General features: G+C 40.2%; 1 protein-coding gene across 1 annotated transcript in view; it reads right to left on the bottom strand.

The window, feature by feature from the left end:
• The window catches only part of RGS22 (regulator of G protein signaling 22), a 112,181-nt gene extending 94,736 nt beyond the window's left edge, over nt 1-17,445 (bottom strand). The window contains exons 1-4 of the mRNA XM_065398291.1: nt 17,421-17,445; nt 16,642-16,670; nt 9,236-9,298; nt 1,636-1,857 (exon numbers count right to left, since the gene is read on the bottom strand). Of these exons, the coding sequence (XP_065254363.1) occupies nt 1,636-1,857; nt 9,236-9,298; nt 16,642-16,670; nt 17,421-17,445 (339 nt within the window). The remainder of the gene's footprint in view (nt 1-1,635; nt 1,858-9,235; nt 9,299-16,641; nt 16,671-17,420) is intronic.
• Nucleotides 17,446-18,275: the final 830 nt, after the last annotated feature.

Genomic DNA, 18,275 nt, shown 5'->3' with positions numbered 1-18,275 from the left:
TATTTACGTGCCAGATGCGCTAAAGATTCATATGTCCCTTCATGTTTCAACCACCATTCCAGAAGACATGTGTCAACGCTTATGATGGGTTCTGCTCGATAACGATCCAAAGCAGAGCGGACCGATGCATGTTCATTTTCATCATCTGAGTCAGATGCCACCAGCAGAAGGTTGATTTTCTTTTTTGGTGGTTCGGGTTCCGTAGTTTCCGCATCCGAGTGTTGCTCTTTTAAGACATCTGAAAGCATGCTCCACACCTCATCCCTCTCAGATTTTGGAAGGCACTTCAGATTCTTAAACCTTGGGTCGAGTGCTGTAGCTATCCTTAGAAATCTCACATTGGTACCTTCTTTGCGTTTTGTCAAATGTGCTGTGAAAGTGTTCTTAAAACCAACATGTGCTGGGTCATCATCCGAGACTGCTATAACATGAAATATATGGCAGAATTCGGGTAAAACAGAACAGGAGACATACAAGTCTCCCCCAAGGAGATCAGTCACAAATTTAATTAACGCATTATTTTTTTAAAGAGCCTCATCAGCATGGAAGCATGTCCTCTGGAATGCTGGCCAAAGCATGAAGAGGCATATGAATGTTTAGCATATCTGGCATGTAAATACTTTGCAACGCCAGCTACAAAAGTGCCATGTGAACGCCTGTTCTCACTTTCAGGTGACATTGTAAATAAGAAGCAGTCAGCGGTATCTCCCGTAAATGTAAACAAACTTGCTTGTCTTAGCAATTGGCAGAACAAGAAGTAGGACTGAGTGGACTTGTAGGCTCTAAAGTTTTACATTGTTTTGTTTTTGAGTGCAGTTATGTAACAAAAAAAATCTACATTTGTAAGTTACACTTTCACGATAAAGAGATTGCACTACAGTACTTGTATGAGGTGAATTGAAAAATACTATTTCTTTTGTTTATTCATTTTTACAGTGCAAATATTTGTAATAAAAAATAAGTGAGCACTGCACACTTTGTATTCTGTGTTGTAATAGAAATCAATATATTTGAAAATGTAGAAAAACATCCACAAATATTTAATAAATGTAAATTGGTATTCCATTGTTTAATGGTGTGATTAATCATGATTAAATTTTTTAATCCCAGTTAATTTTTTTGAATTAATCACGTGAGTTAACTGCAATTAATCAACAGCCCTAATTAGAACAGCCTTGAATGAAAGAAACTAGAGTCACATAATTTACTCCAATACAATATAAGCAACAATGGGAATAAACCAAGTTTCCCAGTATACTGAATGTTATTTTCTTTCTATACTGCTTTGGCAGTACAGCTGCATCTATACCAGGAATGCCTTGTCAGTAGAGTACTGTGGTATTCTTATACTGGTAAAGTGCTCCCACTGTAGACATGGCCTAACTTTTGTCTTAATATTAGTGAGCATTCAGACCACCGAAACAAATTCTACTTTACAGGATGCACGTGTGTAGTTCAATTCACTTGAACGGAAGACCTATGTGCATCTCAAGACATAATTTGGCCCATCATACTGTTTTCCTAACACACAAACTAACATTTTTCCCAAGATAACAAGCCAAACACAACAGTAACTGCTGTCAGTATCAATATAATTGGATTTAAATATAAAGTCACTGGACATAACGTGCTTACCATAATACTGTAATTTGGGTCAACACTGAAGTCTGGAAAAATGCTGCTCTTTTTGGAAAGCTGCCCATCATTCTTTGCCTTCCTTGTAACATCATAAATGGGACTGGGAGGTTTCTGATTATGTAGAATTTTTTTCAGCTGGTTTTCCAGACATTGTGGGGTATCATTAACTACTTCAAAAACGCCAAAATCAGGATTAAACTTAACTGGCTCTGCAAAGGTCTGCAAAAGAAGTTGTAATAAGAGAAACCTTTCATATAAAAATTCCTGTTTCTGCAGTAGGGAAGCACCTTACAGAATGCAAGATAGTATCATTAAACATTTTCCTTCTTCGTTCCATGGCTTTTGCTAGGGACTGCAATAGTAAATCTGCATGCTTGCCACTTTTCCTGCTCATTGTAAGGTTTTCCAATAAATTATTACCACAGCTCTCAACTATATCTAATTACAAACTATGTCACTCATTTCAGACCCTAATTTACCTTCTTCCCATGCAAATATATGCCCCAATACAGCAAGTGCTTGCTCACACACGTAACTCCCATTGTCTTTATTAACAGTTCTGCAAGCAGCTCACTTACAGGATCAGGTCCCCACTTCTCTGTTTATACCATAAATTATTGAATCCCATATCCAGTGAAGCTTCTTGCTCTACTATTTTGGTGGGTGGATCATTCTGAGTGTTTGGCATATATAGTAAAGGCTTATGCCTCGTATTTAGATATAGTAGGTCAACAGCCTACCAAAAGTCAAATCCAAGAAACTTACCATATACTGCCAATTCAATCAGGTACTGTGTAGTATATAGGATGGGCCAAATCCCACCTTTAGCTATGCATATGCAACTTTTGCCAACTCCAAGGGCTGTCTGAGCAATACCCAAAAGCAGAGTATGGTCATCATTAGTTTGCTGAGTGTTGTGGATACCAGATTTTCCACTGCCATTTTTCCTATAAACCCAAACTAATCCTACCTTTCAATTTTTACATTCAGCAGAAATGTTGGGGGAAATTACAGATAGAGCCGATCAAAAATCTTGGATGATGCCCAAAAACATTGTGAAATTGAGGTTCTGTAAAAGCAGAACATACAAATAGCCCACAATCAAATTGTAGGACAACAAACATTTTACATTAAGAAGAATTTCATAAAAATTAGAAGGTGAAATCCTGGTCATATTCCACTCATTGGCAAAACTCCCTTTGGCTTCATACAGTAGGGTCAGGATTTCACACAGAGTTTGTAAAATTGGTGTTTTACCTATATTGGAGAATAAGATTATTTTCTTTCACTTGGCATATTTTTCATTTCATTTAGCTTCTTGTTTTTTTATGAGAATGCATACCATAGGCCAGATTCTGTTCTCTGTTGCACCGTTTTAAATCCAAAGTAACCATGTTGAACTCCTTCCAATTTGTCAATATCTTTCTGGTAATGAGGTGCCCAGATCTGAACACAATATCTTAGGCTACAGCAGAACCATAGAAATGGTCTGTTACGTTCCTTTCACATCATGTAATTCCTCTACCTATAGGCCCTGATTCAGCAAAGCATTTAAACACATGCCTAACTTCAAGCATGTGAGTAGTTTCCATAATGTCAGTAGGACCATTCACATGCTTAAAGTTAAGCATATGCTTAAAGGCTTTATTGGGTCAGGACCATACTGTCCACAACTGTAGTGGTACGTTTCACAGCCATATCACTCTACAAAGGCACATCTAATGTTCTGTTCACCCGTGAATCTCTTTTGACATTGTTATTTTCCAGGTTTCTTTGTGGCTTCGATTCTTTTTCTCCAGATTTATTAGCCTGCATTTTAAAGTGGTTCTGTTGTTGTTTTGTATTGTCTCTGTTTGTTTGTGTCCAGAACTCCCCCCAACCTAATATCTGCAAATTTCTTATATATTTAACCTTAATTTGGGCATTTTCTGATTTTTGAGTTATTGTGCAACCTTAATACTGACTGAACATATTTTTTATTATTTCATTTCCTATTATTTTTAAAAAGAGGGTCAGGGGGAGAAAAAAAAACAAAATTTCCCAAGCTTTGATGTGTTCTCCCTTGCAGAAAAATGAAAACGAGGCATAGAAATTCCATAATCTGGAACTATTTGAGTAGACATCACCGGATTATTTTAGTTCTATGGTATTTAAATTGAAAACTAACCAAGGACAACATTAATTTATCACTCATATCTACTTTTACTCAATCTCTAGTACTTGATTCGTAGGCTGGATTTTTCATTGTGCATTCTAATTAACTGAACAGAAAACATCTGGCAACGTTAATGTAGTGAAACAGATGCCAATGACAACTTTTTAAATATAAATTGTGTTGTCATTTTGGATGTTTGACAACAAATCATTTATAAGACATATACACTAATGGAATGAAAAAAGTAAGACTTCAAATAATGTGTATGAGACCAAATCAGCATCAAAGATGTAGTTTTCTTTCACCAGGCTTAGTATGTGCACACACACACACAAGCTAAAACTCTACCAGATAGAGAATATTATCAGCGCCTCAAATAGAAACACCCTTAGAACTGTTAAAACCTTTATGGGGAAGGAAGCATTTACGTCACTGCTTAAGAAAAAAACAATAAACATTTCTTGTTATTATTATGATGATAATTTTATATCTGTGATAAAATATGCAGTAAATCCAGGACCCTCAAAAATGTTATGATAAAATTTGAAAGGCAAAAATCAACTTAGTTTGGCCTGGTGGCAAAACACCCCCTCCTGCTTTTGAAAGCCATAAGTGCCAGCCGTATCCTAAACATCCACTATGTGGGACATCAACTCAGTTTCACAAAAGTCACTAAGCCAAAAAAACCAAAAACAGCTGTTTTCATATTGCTGTTTAGGATAATTTTAATAAACAAACAATCATACACAAACAGTCGAAAGCAAATAAACCTCTCAGATATCAAATGCAAACACAATAGCTGAATATGTTCTTGGCTGAAGAACAAACTGAATGCACAGTTCTGAGTTGTAAAGCCTTATAATTAATTGTACTGATGGCAACTGTCCTTTATTCCTCCCAAAACAGCAACCACCACTGTACGCCCAGGACATCAGATGTATCCATCTCTATGCCTCAGCTTTTACAGCTGTCAAAAATATTTAACTTCAGCTGAGGTTCCTAATGTGTAACTATGTTCACCAAACCCCACCCACAGTCTCATAGCCTAAACCCAAGAGAAAATGAATGACAACCGCTCAGCATCTCTTAGGATCAGAATCTGAACAGGGAGAAAATGAACAGAGTAAGTCCTAATAAATCATACAATATCTTTTTGACTTTGCCAAAACTCCCTTAAGATGTGTACTCTACATAAATGTCAATGAAAGTCCAAACCATTACAAGTGATTAAGCAGCTTTAGGAGTCCAGGATGAAATCCTAGGTGAAGATAAGTCAATGGCAAAACTCCCACTAACTTCAGTGGGGCCAGGATTTTACTCCCAATGCTGAATAAGGAGCAAATCATGGGCAATTGGTAAAGATCTAATTAATGGAGAAGAAATTAGCTTTTTGTCAATCAGTCAATCTGTGTCAGTAAGGAGAGAAATAAGGACAACTTCTTCTGATGATCTAGATCAGTTGTTCTCAAACTTTAGCAACCCGAGGACCTCCATTTTGATTTAAAAAATTTTCACAGCCCCCCCAAGACTCCCCACTCAGCCCCAGGCTCCGCCCCCACTCCACCCCTTCCTCCAAGGCCCCACCCCACCTCTTCCTGCCCCCTCTCCACTCCTCCCCTTTCCTCTTCCCCAGGTCTTTCTGCCCCCTGCCCCAAGCGTGCCCTGTCCCCACTCCTCCTCCTCCCTCCCAGCACCTCCTACATGCCAGGGAACAGCTGTTCCCTGGCATGTAGGAGGCGCTGGGCGGTAAGGGGAGGAGTTGATCAGTGGGGCCCGTGGACCCCCCTAGAGTACCCTCATGGACCCCCCAGGGGTCCGTGGAACCCAGTTTGAGAAACAGTGGTCTAAATTACTTCTTGAAGGCTTTCATTTAGATTTAGTCCTAGGTTAGGGCAGTTTCTGGCAACATAACCTAGGGTGCAGGTACTCAGTGGTGAAAAATCCACTTGGAGACAGGTTGTAGTGGTGCCAAGGCACATGCAAATTTCCTCTGTGCAGCCTGGAAATTATGGGGATCTACTGACCATGATATGGTGCTTCCAAAGGGGTTTAGAGTCTTAAAAATGGGGAATACTTTAACTTTTGTCAGCCATCTGACTTGCTCTCTCCCACACATCCACGCTCTGATTTTGCTCCAGTAACATCAGTTTTAAATCACTTTACTCCTGATTTAAACTGGTATAAGTAAGAGGGCAATCAGACCCATAGTGTCTATTTTCTGAAAGTGCAGTTAGCCTAAACATTATTTTATTTCTTTTGTTTAATTTATTTTCAGGATAATTTCAATGGGCCAAATCCTAGAGTCCTTCTTTACTCAGGCAAAACTCCCATGGAAGTTTTGCCTGCATAAAGATTCCAGATCCCTACCTAGACTGTGTGTCTAGGAATTTCTTCTGCAGCCATCACCATCGTACCTGGGTGCCAATAAAACCATGTAACAAAGTAATAATCAATCTGCAGGACTATATTCATCTTCCACTCCACATTACACCATTAATATGTCTCTGTGTGTTTGTGTGCACTGAAGAGAGAGGAAAATATATCTATTTTTAATACCATAGAAGTGTTGAAATGTTTTTATCTCCAGAGAAGTAACATTGTCCATTCTTTAAGGCACTTATAGTGGAAAGGCTTTTGAAAAGAAGCAGGTCTTAAAATCTGAAGTTGGTAAAATCCATGATCATCCTGATTTCTGCTGTAAGGGAATTCCACAGCCAAGGGCATGCCACCAAGAATGCCCACTCCCTGTGAGTTTCAAGCTGGGTATTGTCAGCTCCAGCATCCCTGATTAATGCAGATATTGTGGTAAGTCACAAAGAAAAGGACAGTCCCTTAGATAACCAGAACCCAGCCCACTGAATGCTTTGAAAAGGACTTTAAAAGGGATCTGGAATGCAATGGGAAGCCAGTGTGGCTTGCAGCGTGCAGGAGAAATGTGTTTCCATTCAGCTGTATTACTGTGTAGATGGGCCTGTATACACTGAAGCAGATGTATCTATCTTGTGTCCTTAACTGTCATGCTTTGGTAAACTATATTCCTGGAGGTGACGAATGTATAGTTCACAGTGCCCAGGTCCATATCCAACAAAGAAGGTGTAGCTACCTGGCCAACTGGAGATGGAAATATGCTTATTACAATATTTCTGTTTTAAGTATTTTATAAAGGACCATTGCTCTTAAATTAGTCACTTTCTCAAATCACTGCACCTCAGACCAAAAGAAAAGTGTCCTTTTGGTTATTCTGTATAATTTTATCTTTCAAAAAGTTTTTTTCTGACAACTTCATTAAAGTATACATCATTTGGTGTCAGAATGTACTGAATAATAGTATGATAACCAAATTGTTTAAAGAATGTACTGTAAACTACAACAGAGTATTGCTCTGCGCTATACAGAGTCACTAGTGCTATATTTTTTCCATACACTGATGGTATATTCTAAATCAAAAGAGAGAGTGTCTCAAAGGAAATATATGCTGCCTCTGATTTGTTGCATCAAGTCACATGATATTTCTTCAGTTTAACTAGTTGCCTAAATACTAACAGACCTGGGTAATTATGTTTCTAGGCAACAGCTATATCAGCATAACAAAGTCAAAAAGACAGTGCTTTGAACAGGAATGTTGCACTATCTTCTGGAAGAGGAGGGAAGTTGGGAATATAAAATATTCAGGCTACAGTATTCCAGATAATAAAGGAACTTAATCCTGAAGCGAGAACCCCCTCAGCAGAAATCAAAGAGAAAATAAAGGTGATGAGACCACTATTAATAAAAAGGTCTAATAAATATTAGTTTCCATTAAAATACTTCGGATAAATGTATAAGAGAGACTCTGTGGCATTGTTCCCCCAGAAACCCTCAGGGGTTACCTGTGTAAAACAATACTTGCTCAGTCAGCATTGCCAATGTGAGTTGTCTTCTGTAGATTTCAGGGACTGCTGCAAGTGCTCAGACCATGGAAGCATGGCTCAGGGTCTGTGCTGCCATGGAGGCAAGATGGTGGACTAAGCACTGTGGAAACATAGGGACTTCTGACAGACAGCCCGGCCCTGAACTAGGTGTCTTGAGATTTGTGCAGGGTAGGTCCAAGGACATCCATGGGTTTAGGGAAGCAGACTCCATCCCCACCATCCTTTGGCCTGGTCCACACTAACCCCCCACTTCGGACTAAGGTACGCAAATTCAGCTACGTTAATAACGTAGCTGAATTCGAAATACCTTAGTCCGAACTTACCGCGGGTCCAGACGCTGCAGGCAGGCTCCCCCGTCGATGCCGCGTACTCCTCTCGCTGAGCTGGAGTACCGGTGTCGACGGCAAGCACTGCCAGGATTGATCCGGGATCGATTTATCGCGTCTAGACAAGACGCGATAAATCGATCCCAGAAGATCGATCGCTTACATCCGGACCAGGAAGTAAGTATAGACGTACCCTTTGTGATGGAATGATCTGGAGGAAATTCAAATGGAAACTCAGTTTCCAAACAAACATGGGGTGGAGGGGGCATTCTTGTGATGAGGAAAATCTGACCCATTTAAGATGTAAAATTGCTACATCACAGAACAGTCCAGCTTTCTCAATAGATGGCCTAGGCTTAAAGAACATCAGGTTTAGGTTTGGATTCACACATACTAAAGCAGCTGGAGAGAGAACTCCCACGTTCTTCTTACAGTGCCTTCGTTGTTTAGTTGAGAGAGTTTCCCAGGAAACTTGCAGTGAGAGGTACTATACAGTATATAGGGAGAGAGCTTCTGTGAGAAGACAGTATCATCACTGTGGGCCATACCCACACTCCGGTATATTCCTTTACATGCTCACAAATTTTATTTAAAAATCAAAAACTGGCTTTTAGAATCCAATTCTACCATCTTCACCCAGGCAAAATTCCCACTGAAATCAGGGAAATTTACTTTCAGACAGAATCAATAATGGTGTATGTGGGGGGGGAGGTGCACCTCTAAATTAAATCAGTGGAGATGCACCACTGCTGAATTTGGTCCTTAGTCTCAATGACCAAGAGATGAACTAGGACTAATATTTGCAAACCTGAATGCCTTAAATTAGGCACCTAAATAAAAGTGGCCTGATTTTCAAAGGTATTTTAACATAAGCACTAAATATGTCTTCTTCACTTCTAATCTATAATATTTTGATGAACTGCAAGTTACATATATAGATTGACCTGAAGCAAGAGAAATTATATCCCAAGAAGTCCAGATACTATGTTGTATTTTATAGATATTGGCAAAGCTTTACTGGTGATAACATCTTAAGACATTAGATGCTACCATTAAAATATAGAAGCCCTTCAAAAGAATTGGAAAGCCAACAGAACACTTTAATTTAAAAAACACAATACGCGTTTCCAAGCCAGTTTGCTTTAGTACTAATCACAATAAAGTTTTTTCTTGGGTTTAGGAAGAAATTAATATAACATACTTACTGGAAGATTCAAGAATTCATTAAAGTAGTTCACAAGCATATCATCTGTCGCTAAATAATCTTCCTATGGGAACATGAAAACACAAGACAATGTTTAAAGTAATCTATGTTGATGTGTATTTGTATATATTATAGTCTGTTATACTATGATTTGCCTTAAAGCAGAACAGAATTTTTGCACAAAAGTAGACTTTTCACTGTGTCATTGTATTGTTATTTAATATTGATTGTACATGTAAGCAGAGTCAGACTGAGCTCTACTCTGACATCTGGTGGTAAGTTGTGAAAAAGGATTTCAGGGGCTGATCTCATTTGCATGGGCACACCCACCCCACCTAGCATGAAGGGACTGCTTGCCCAAATGGTCACTTTGGCTGCTGTGGGACCCCCAGTCTCTTTGTTATCGTGGCAGGAGTAATAAAGTGTTGTTATCCTGGTTATGTGAATCAAGGACAGTAGAACTGTACTTGGCATTTTATGATGGAGGGACTTGCCCTCAACTAAGTAGCACTCGCTAGGCAAGGGACATGGGTTCCAAAGCCCAGTGAACTAAGAGAGGCTGGGAACAGGTATGTGTACCTAGTAGTGTGGGCCCCCTCTTCTGAGGGCCTTAAACACCATTTTGACCCCTCCTGTCTCTGCTGTGTAATAGAGCTAATTTTGACTCCATTAGTAGTCTTATTACATGCTGATTCTTAGGTCTAAGCATTAGACCTACTTTGGGCGAGTGGTTCTGAGTGCGCCAGCACTGAGGCCCCCCTAGTAACAGCTGAAATCACTGAGAGCTGTGCTAAGTGTGTGTGTGGGGGGGGGGCTGAAGACATATTGTTGAGTGGCTAGCAGGATGGCTAGTGGAGAGGAGGGGAGAGGCACGGCTAGCAGGACGGCTAGTAGAGAGGAGCGGCTAGCAGGACAGCTGGCAGTGAAGACTGCAGCAAAACCCTGTGGAAAGGCATGGCAATCGGCCGTCGACCCAAGCAGTGGAGCATGTAAGATGCCCCCATACCTCCCCCCACTTCCAGCCAGGCTGGGAGGTAAACTCTGCAGATGAACTTCTGAACTCTGGGGGCTGCACTGACTAAGGACAGAAACTGTGGGAGGGGTGACTTTTGGGTTTCTGGACTTAAGACCCTGAGGGGAAAAGGACACTGCCAAACTTACTTGATGGTGAGTCTTTTGCTCATGGTTTGTGTTATGAATCCTGTTTGTGGTGTTTCCCCAACATAATGCTGCATTGTTTCCCTCCTTTACTAAAAGGCTTTTGCTACACTCAGACTCTGTGCTTGCAAGAGAGGAAGTATTGCCTATTAGAGGCACCTGGGGGGGTGGTATGTAATTGTCCCAGGTCACTGGGTGGGGGCTTGAGCCGGTTTTCCATTGTGTTATTGAAACAGAACCCCTAGATACTGAACCCGGCCCTTGTTGCTGTCAACCAGTGATGTGCTCAATACTATACAAAACATACAAAGACAGTTCATGTGCCAAAGAACGTATAGATAAAACACTTGTAAACCTAAAAGCTAGTAAAAGTGGGAAATTTGCAAATTTACTTCTGAAAAAAATTGATCTGCAAGTAGCCTATATATTCCTGACTTATTCCACACCCTCCCACCCATCTGCACCTGAGAAAGAGGAATGTAGCTGCTTCCATCCCCAAACTGATACCCACAATGGGGTAGCCACCAAAGGTGAATAAGAGGGTGCTAACCAGATCTGAATTTGGCCCGCCATATCAAGCAGTAGTATGCCATAGTTGGGGCCGGCCCAAACTGGGAATTTCCCCCATCTTAACTGCTGAAATCAATGGCAAAACTCCCACTCATGTCAATGGGAGAAGGAACAAACCAGCATAGAATATATTCTCTGTTGGCTTTTTAAAAATATGTCAGCTTCATGATAGAGAATCCTGTCTAGTTTTTAATAATGTCAATTATTAATGGGTCAAATACCTTGAGACAACCTGCGACAATACAGAAATAAGCCCCCTCCAACCACACACCCCTACTTGTCAACTATACCACATACTGGAACTCATATGGGGTATATCCTCGAACAACTACAACCCATAGTCAATGGGTACCCCATCCTGAAAGAAATTGTTCCTGAACCCCCTCTTCTGGCCTTCAAGCAACCCCCCAACCTCTCCAGGCTCATCATCAGAAGCAAGCTCCCCACAGACCAGGACACCAATTCAAAGCGGCACCAGACCCTACCAAAACAACAGATGCAAAACTTGCAGACAAAACTCCACTGCTACAATGCTCAACACGCCTCCAACACACCTCTCAAGATCCCTGGGTCCTACCCATGCCTATTACAACATGTGTTGTACCTCATCCAGTGCACTAAATGCCCCAATAGCAACTATGTGGATGAAACCAGACACTCTCACTGTGCTCACGAATGAACTCACACAGGAAAATGAAAAAGAACATATCACCTGTGGGTGAACACTTCTGACAAAGTGATGGCTCTATAGCTGATCTATTAGTCCTCATCCTCAAAGGAAACCTGCACAACACTTTCAAAAGACAAGCCTGGGAGCTTAAATTCATAACTTTGTTAGACCAAAAATCATGATCTTAATGAAGACACTAGATTTATGGTTTATTACAACAATCTGTAACTCACTTTTTGTCTTAGGACTGCAGGGGTGTTAATGGGCCACTTCACCTTGAATGGTCCCTTACAATATGTGCTATTTATGTTAAACTATCCATTCAATCTTGTATTCAGCTGTGATACTCTGAGTACCTTTCCCAGACCTGAAGAAGAGCTCTGTGTAGCTCAAAAGCTTTGCCTCTCTCACCAAAAGAAGTCAGTCCAATAAAAGATATTACCTCACGCACCTTGTCTCTCTAATATCCTGGGGTTGACACAGCTTCAACAACACTGCATACAATTTCTCAAACACTTTATTATTTCTGAGCATAAAAACTGTCTGTAGTCTAAATCTAACTATTGGCACTGTTAAAGTTCTTAAGAAGGCAAATCCTGACGCTTCCTCCATGGTGATTAAGTGCAACTATGCACATGGGGGACAGTATTTGATGGGGCATATAGGGCATGAACATTCCTAGAACTACTGTGTCAAGCTCAGCTCCACAGTGGCTTCCTGTGTACCAGCACTTAGGACCTGGGAGAGGCATGGAAGGGGAAGGGCAAAGATACAGTGAAACCTCGCAATAACGCGCCCCGCGATAATGCAAAATTGCATATAACGCGATCATAAGTTGGCGCCCCTTTAAGGCCATAATACTGTACTGTTTGCGTTTTGCTGGAATACTGTACTTTTTTAACTACATTTATAAATAAACCGCGTTCTATCCATTCTTATAGGATAAAGTGACTTGTGGCCATTGCAGGCCCATTGCACTTAGTTCTCGGGTTGTACACGTGTATGGTGTTTGCCTATGAACTTGTTATTAATTTCCTATATTTTTAAAAATATTTTACCGTTATGGATACACCAGTTCGCAAACACAAGTCGTTTTCTGCCCAAGAGAAGTTGTACGCCCTGGATCAACTAAAGAAGGGCAAACAACAAACTCAGCTTGCTAGAGATCTAGGAATTAGCGAGTCCACTCTGCAAGGGTGGAAAAAAGAAGAAGAAAAGCTCCATAGCCTACCCTGTAAAAAGGTCAAGTTTGCTAATGACGAAAGCCTAGATTCAGCCTTGTATCAATGGTTTGTCCAGGCTCGCTCAGAAGGAGTTCCCATTTCTGGCCCTATTCTGAAAGCTCAAGCAGAGAAATTTGATCACCTTATCAATGGAAATGAATCCAAATTTAAGGCGAGTAACGGCTGGCTGGACAGATTCAAGAAAAGGCACACTATAAGCCAAGTTCTTGTGTCTGGGGAAATCTGCTCAGCTGATAAAGAGGCTGTCGATTCCTACCCAATTGAGCTTAAAAAGTTGCTGGAGGAAGGTTGCTACACAGCCGATCAAGTTTACAACTGCGACGAGACTGGTTTATGCTTTAAAATGTTACCAGATCGCACCCTCGCAACCAAGACTGATAGTCACAAACGAGAAGGCTTTAAGCAGAGGAAGGACTGAGTCACTCTCTTGTTTTGCGTCAACAAGTCTGGCAGCCACAAAGTCAGACCTCTGATGATCGGAAAAGCAAGGTCTCCCAGATGTTTTCATCATGTTAATATGAAGGCCCTTCCCTTTGAATACACCAACAGCAAGAATGCATGGATGAATAGCTCCATATTTAAAGACTGGTTCCATAAAACTTTCGTGCCAGCCGTTCGGGCTCATTTGCAAAAACTCAAGCAGGAGGAAAAAGCTCTCCTCCTGCTGGATAATTGCCCTGCCCACCCCCCAGCGGAAAATCTTGTCAGTCGTGATGGCAAGATTAAAGTCTCTTATCTCCTGAAGAACACTACATCAGAAATCCAGCCACTGGACCAAGGCATCATATCGGTATTTAAGCAAAACTATCGTCGCAAAATGATCAAGCGGATGGTAGCGGATAACAACTCCTCCGTCGACACATCACTGGCATCACTCAACTTGAAAGAAGTCTGTCACCTCAGCGGGAAAGCCTGGGATGCTATCTCTGCATGTTGCATTGAACGATGCTGGATAAAGGGTCTTGGTCCAGCTTTTCCATCATCTACACACGATGATGGTAATGACGACGAGCCTGAATTTACAAGATTCATTGAAGATGACGTATGTTTAGCCAAAGAAGCTAACAGTCATCATGATATCCTCAACTGGTTTTCAGCAGATGACATCTGCCCCATATATGAACACATCTCAGATGATGAAATTGTTGCAAATGTCAGCGGGAAGAATGAAGCTGCACCACCAGAGCCCAAAACCAGTGGCGATAATGATGATGACGACGATGATGGCACCTCAACTCCCCCACCAAAAGTGTCTGAGGCAGTAAAGCACCTAGAAGCCAGTTTGAGGTGGCTGGAAACTCAAGACGTGGACAGCGTCAAAATCCTCCAACTCAGAAGCATACTTGACTTTGCTAGAAGCCAACAGTTTGCGGCAAATAAACAGACCACACTAGATAGCTTTTTTAAGAAGTGATGAAATTTAAAATTATGGAGTCATGCAACCAGATTGACTTTGCACTCTGCGCAATGATTAGTATAGTCGATTTAACATGTTTCTTTCATGTACATGTAATTAAATTACTACTTTTGTGTTTAAAACACGCTGGGATAACCGTTGTTTTTTTTTACAAGACTTAAACTGACCGGCTTGAAATGGTAAATTTTCGTAACCCCGCTATAAAGTGACCCCGCATTTATCGCGATCGAATTTTTTGGACCCCAATTATCGCGTTATAGCGGGGTTTCACTGTATTTGAACTAAGCATTAAACAGGAGAATTTGGATCAAAGGGTTTGATCCAAAGCACAGTGAAGTCAGTGGAAAGACTCCCATTGACTTCAATAAGCTTTGAACCAGGTTCTTAGGCCCCAGTTTGGCAAAGCACTTAAGCATGTGCTTAACTTGAAGACAATGAAAAGCACATGCTTTAAATAAACATATGCTTAAGATCTCTCCTGAATCAAGGCATGAGGGCCTGATCTAGTGCCCAATGAAATTAGTGAAAGACGCCCATTTACTTCAGTGGACATTGGATTGAGCCCTAAGTGCATAAGGACTTTCTTATTTATGTGAAAAGTTTTGTTAGAAACAGGTTGTGCATGTATAAAAAGTATCTATATTTCACATTTGCTGTGCATAAGTAATACATCATTAGATTTGAAATGGGTAAAGACTAGTTTGATGATGATTAGATACAATAATATATAGTGTAAATACTTCTCTCATCTAAGTGAATTATTTGAAACAAAGTATTTATTACTCACTGATTTAGAAGTCCTATGAAAATATACAGGTACACGTGTTTTTTATTTGCCAGGAATATGTTCTTTAAAGTCTTATATAGCAGCAAGAAATATAAACAAAGTGGGTCATTAATCCATACTACACTGTTAACGCAAGCTTTGCTACTTATTGCACTTATCTGCAAGTTTTTTAAAGAATATGAAAAAACAATAAAACTTTCCTATGGGACTTTTATTTCAGCAACCAGTCTTATTCTCATTTCAAAATAATGTTTACACACTTACTATTTGCCCATTAAAGTCCATATAATTTTATATACAAAAAAGCATTTTAGATGTTTGTGGCAATAGGCATTTTCTTTTAATTCTTTCCCTGATGTGTTCTACGGTGTACAATCCAAGTTATAATTATTAAAAGCATCTCATGATTCCAATAGGCAGTCTGGATGAACTACAAATGGCTTGAATTTCCAGTGCTTATGCAGGCAAAACTTATTGAAGTAATTGGGAATTTTGCCTGCATACAGTATACAGGTATCAAGGGTCCTATTACTGTCAGTCTTAAAGCAGTGAAGGCATGATCATTTTGTCAGTAGTATCCTGTAAAAATGCTGTTTACATTTTCTAGGGAAACATATCCCATGACACTGTCTCTATTCTATATACTAGCTTTCGCCATATCACTGCCGTGAGTGTTCTAACACAGATACAGAGTGATGTTATAAGATACCCAAGGAGGATCTGAACACAGATAGACTTGGTAAGACAATAGAACAGTACATTTAATGCAGCTTCTACTGAAATAAAAAGTGCTCATAGATAAAAATCCAGTGCTCACTTTAAATGTCAAAGCCTTAAAGTGATTATAGAAACCCTGATCCTGCGCTGAATTCTGTATAGTGGATCCATGCACCTACTTGAGTTCCACTGAAGTCAAGGGGTCTGCCCACATGGAGTAGATTGTAGAATCAGAGCCTAACCCAATGTAAACTTTTGGTTCAGCTAGGTTATTAATATGTTATTATACATATTTTTGTTTATTCCTAAATGAAATTAACCTGGATTTCAATATATATTATTTATATTAGAGTAGCACCTAGGGGGTCTCCATCAGAGATAGAACTAAATATGTTTTAAAAACATGCATACTGCATAGGCATTCAAACAGGGAAAGGGATGTCATTTGGTATGAAGCAATAAGCAGAGAACAGATGAATCAGCTCTCAAAATGGTAAGAAAAATGCATCTGTAGAACATATCAATTGGACCTTCCAACTAACTATTTTCTTCCTTCCTTCCTCTACCATTGTGCTTTTCTTTATCTTTGCAATCTTATTCCCTTTAAATTTCTGTTTCACTTTTTCTAACACTGCAGCATTTTTTTCTTAATCAAATGAAACAATGAGAAACATTTTTTTTTAAAGAAACATTGTCAGAAGTAGCAGTATTCCTGCTGGGAAAAACATGTCAATGCTCAGCTACTACAATGGAAGAAATAAGAAACCATATAGTAGTAGACCTGCTATTTTCTCTGTAGTCCCAAAACAGAAAATAATTATTGGTCCTTTTAAAGTTTACTTACAAATGCATCTTCTGTTATATCTGGAGGCTCTGAAACACAGATATAAAATACTACTTGTTATTCATCCAACACATTTCCATTTATGTTTGTTGAGGTCAATTTGACTGCACACATAATTTAGAGATTACTCTGAAAAATTAAATAAGTGATGGGACTCTACTAATTCCCTTGGTTTTCTGAAATAAAATAACCTGATCTGAGGAAATAAAACAAACTCTAAGGAAATGCTGTATTGCCAACCCCAAGCATTTAAAAATCATGAATCAGATCTCAAAAAAATTGTGGGATTATCTTAAATATCATGAGATCTTTTTTGAAAAATCATATATTGGGGGTATTTGTCTTCTGCTTTTGAGCCTTTATGGTGCACTTAGGTCACATTTTCCAGCTTTACTCTGAAATCATGAAGACTAAAAACTTGCTCTTTTTATAAAGAAAGCTGAGATTCCCATGTAATTCCATGACTCAAGAAGCTGGGGCTAAACACACTAGATATTGTGAAACTCATGATAAAATCATGGGAACAGGCAACACAGGAAATGTTCCCAGGTGAAACAGATATGCTCCAAGTCTCAGCCACTTGAGAAACAGCTTCCCTTCTTTGGGATGCATATGAGGGAAGTGTTTATGATCTTTCATTCTTAGGACTAAAGAATTTTGCTGTATGAATTTCAAGGATATAATTTAAATCTCCTTCCTGGGAGTTGTCATCCCCATAGCCTGAGACATAGCCCTAAGTGGTTACTGCCCCTTTGTCCTGTTGGGAGAGCTTTACATACCAGTGGTCAGCCTCTTCTCCCTCATGTTGGAACTTTTTGTGCAGAGACTGATCCCCCGTTGTGTTAATGCTGCATTGTCCCTGGGACAGCCAGGAAATCCGTGCTTGGGGACCTGGAAAGAGGCGCAGCAGAACCTTGGCTCAGGGCACACAGGCTGCAGCAACCTGGCCTGGCTTTCTTGTGTGGTTCACAGCAAGTCTGGGTTGCTATGGAATTACAGACAATGCATGGAAAGAACATGAGCCATTAGCAAATACTTTTCCTCCTCTCTGAGCGTGACTCATTGAAACAAACTCACCAATTGGACAGGCTGGTGAGATTATCACTGTTCATCTCCAGGGGAGATATTATTTACTGATATGAGGTGGGCACGGGCAGGAAAAAAGATTAGACCAAACAAACTTCCCTAAACCAAACCTAAACAGCTCTCTTCCCAAGAGGATTCTGTTTTTCCCTGGAGGTACCACGCTCTCTCTCTCGTCTTGATTCAAGGGGCTGAGTATTATATCCACAGAGCCACTGGAAATCCCAGGCAGTGTCTGCAATTCCCAACACACAAAAGCAGAAAGGGGAAGCGGGGAGGGGTTGTGTCACTGAGTTTGAGGTGACATCCAGGGTGTTTCTCTAACAAGTACAGCAGACTCCATTGTGATGTTTTAGCTGCTGCCCTTGTGACAGCCTTCCCCTGTGAGCCTTGTAGCTGCTGATGCTCACAGGGCCCTGACTCAGCAGGAACACAAAGATAGCTGCATTTTCCCATATGAAGGGAGGCACTATAAATAACCTGGGTGGGCAGGGAAGAGACTAAGGGAGGCAGAAGAGGGGGTGATCCTGGTCTAAGGATGTTAGTTTTTT

This window comes from Emys orbicularis, chromosome 2 (assembly GCF_028017835.1).
Source record: "Emys orbicularis isolate rEmyOrb1 chromosome 2, rEmyOrb1.hap1, whole genome shotgun sequence".
Lineage (NCBI taxonomy): Eukaryota > Metazoa > Chordata > Testudines > Emydidae > Emys > Emys orbicularis.
Note: the sequence above shows the minus strand (reverse complement) of the source record. Positions and strands in the feature narration are given on the sequence as shown.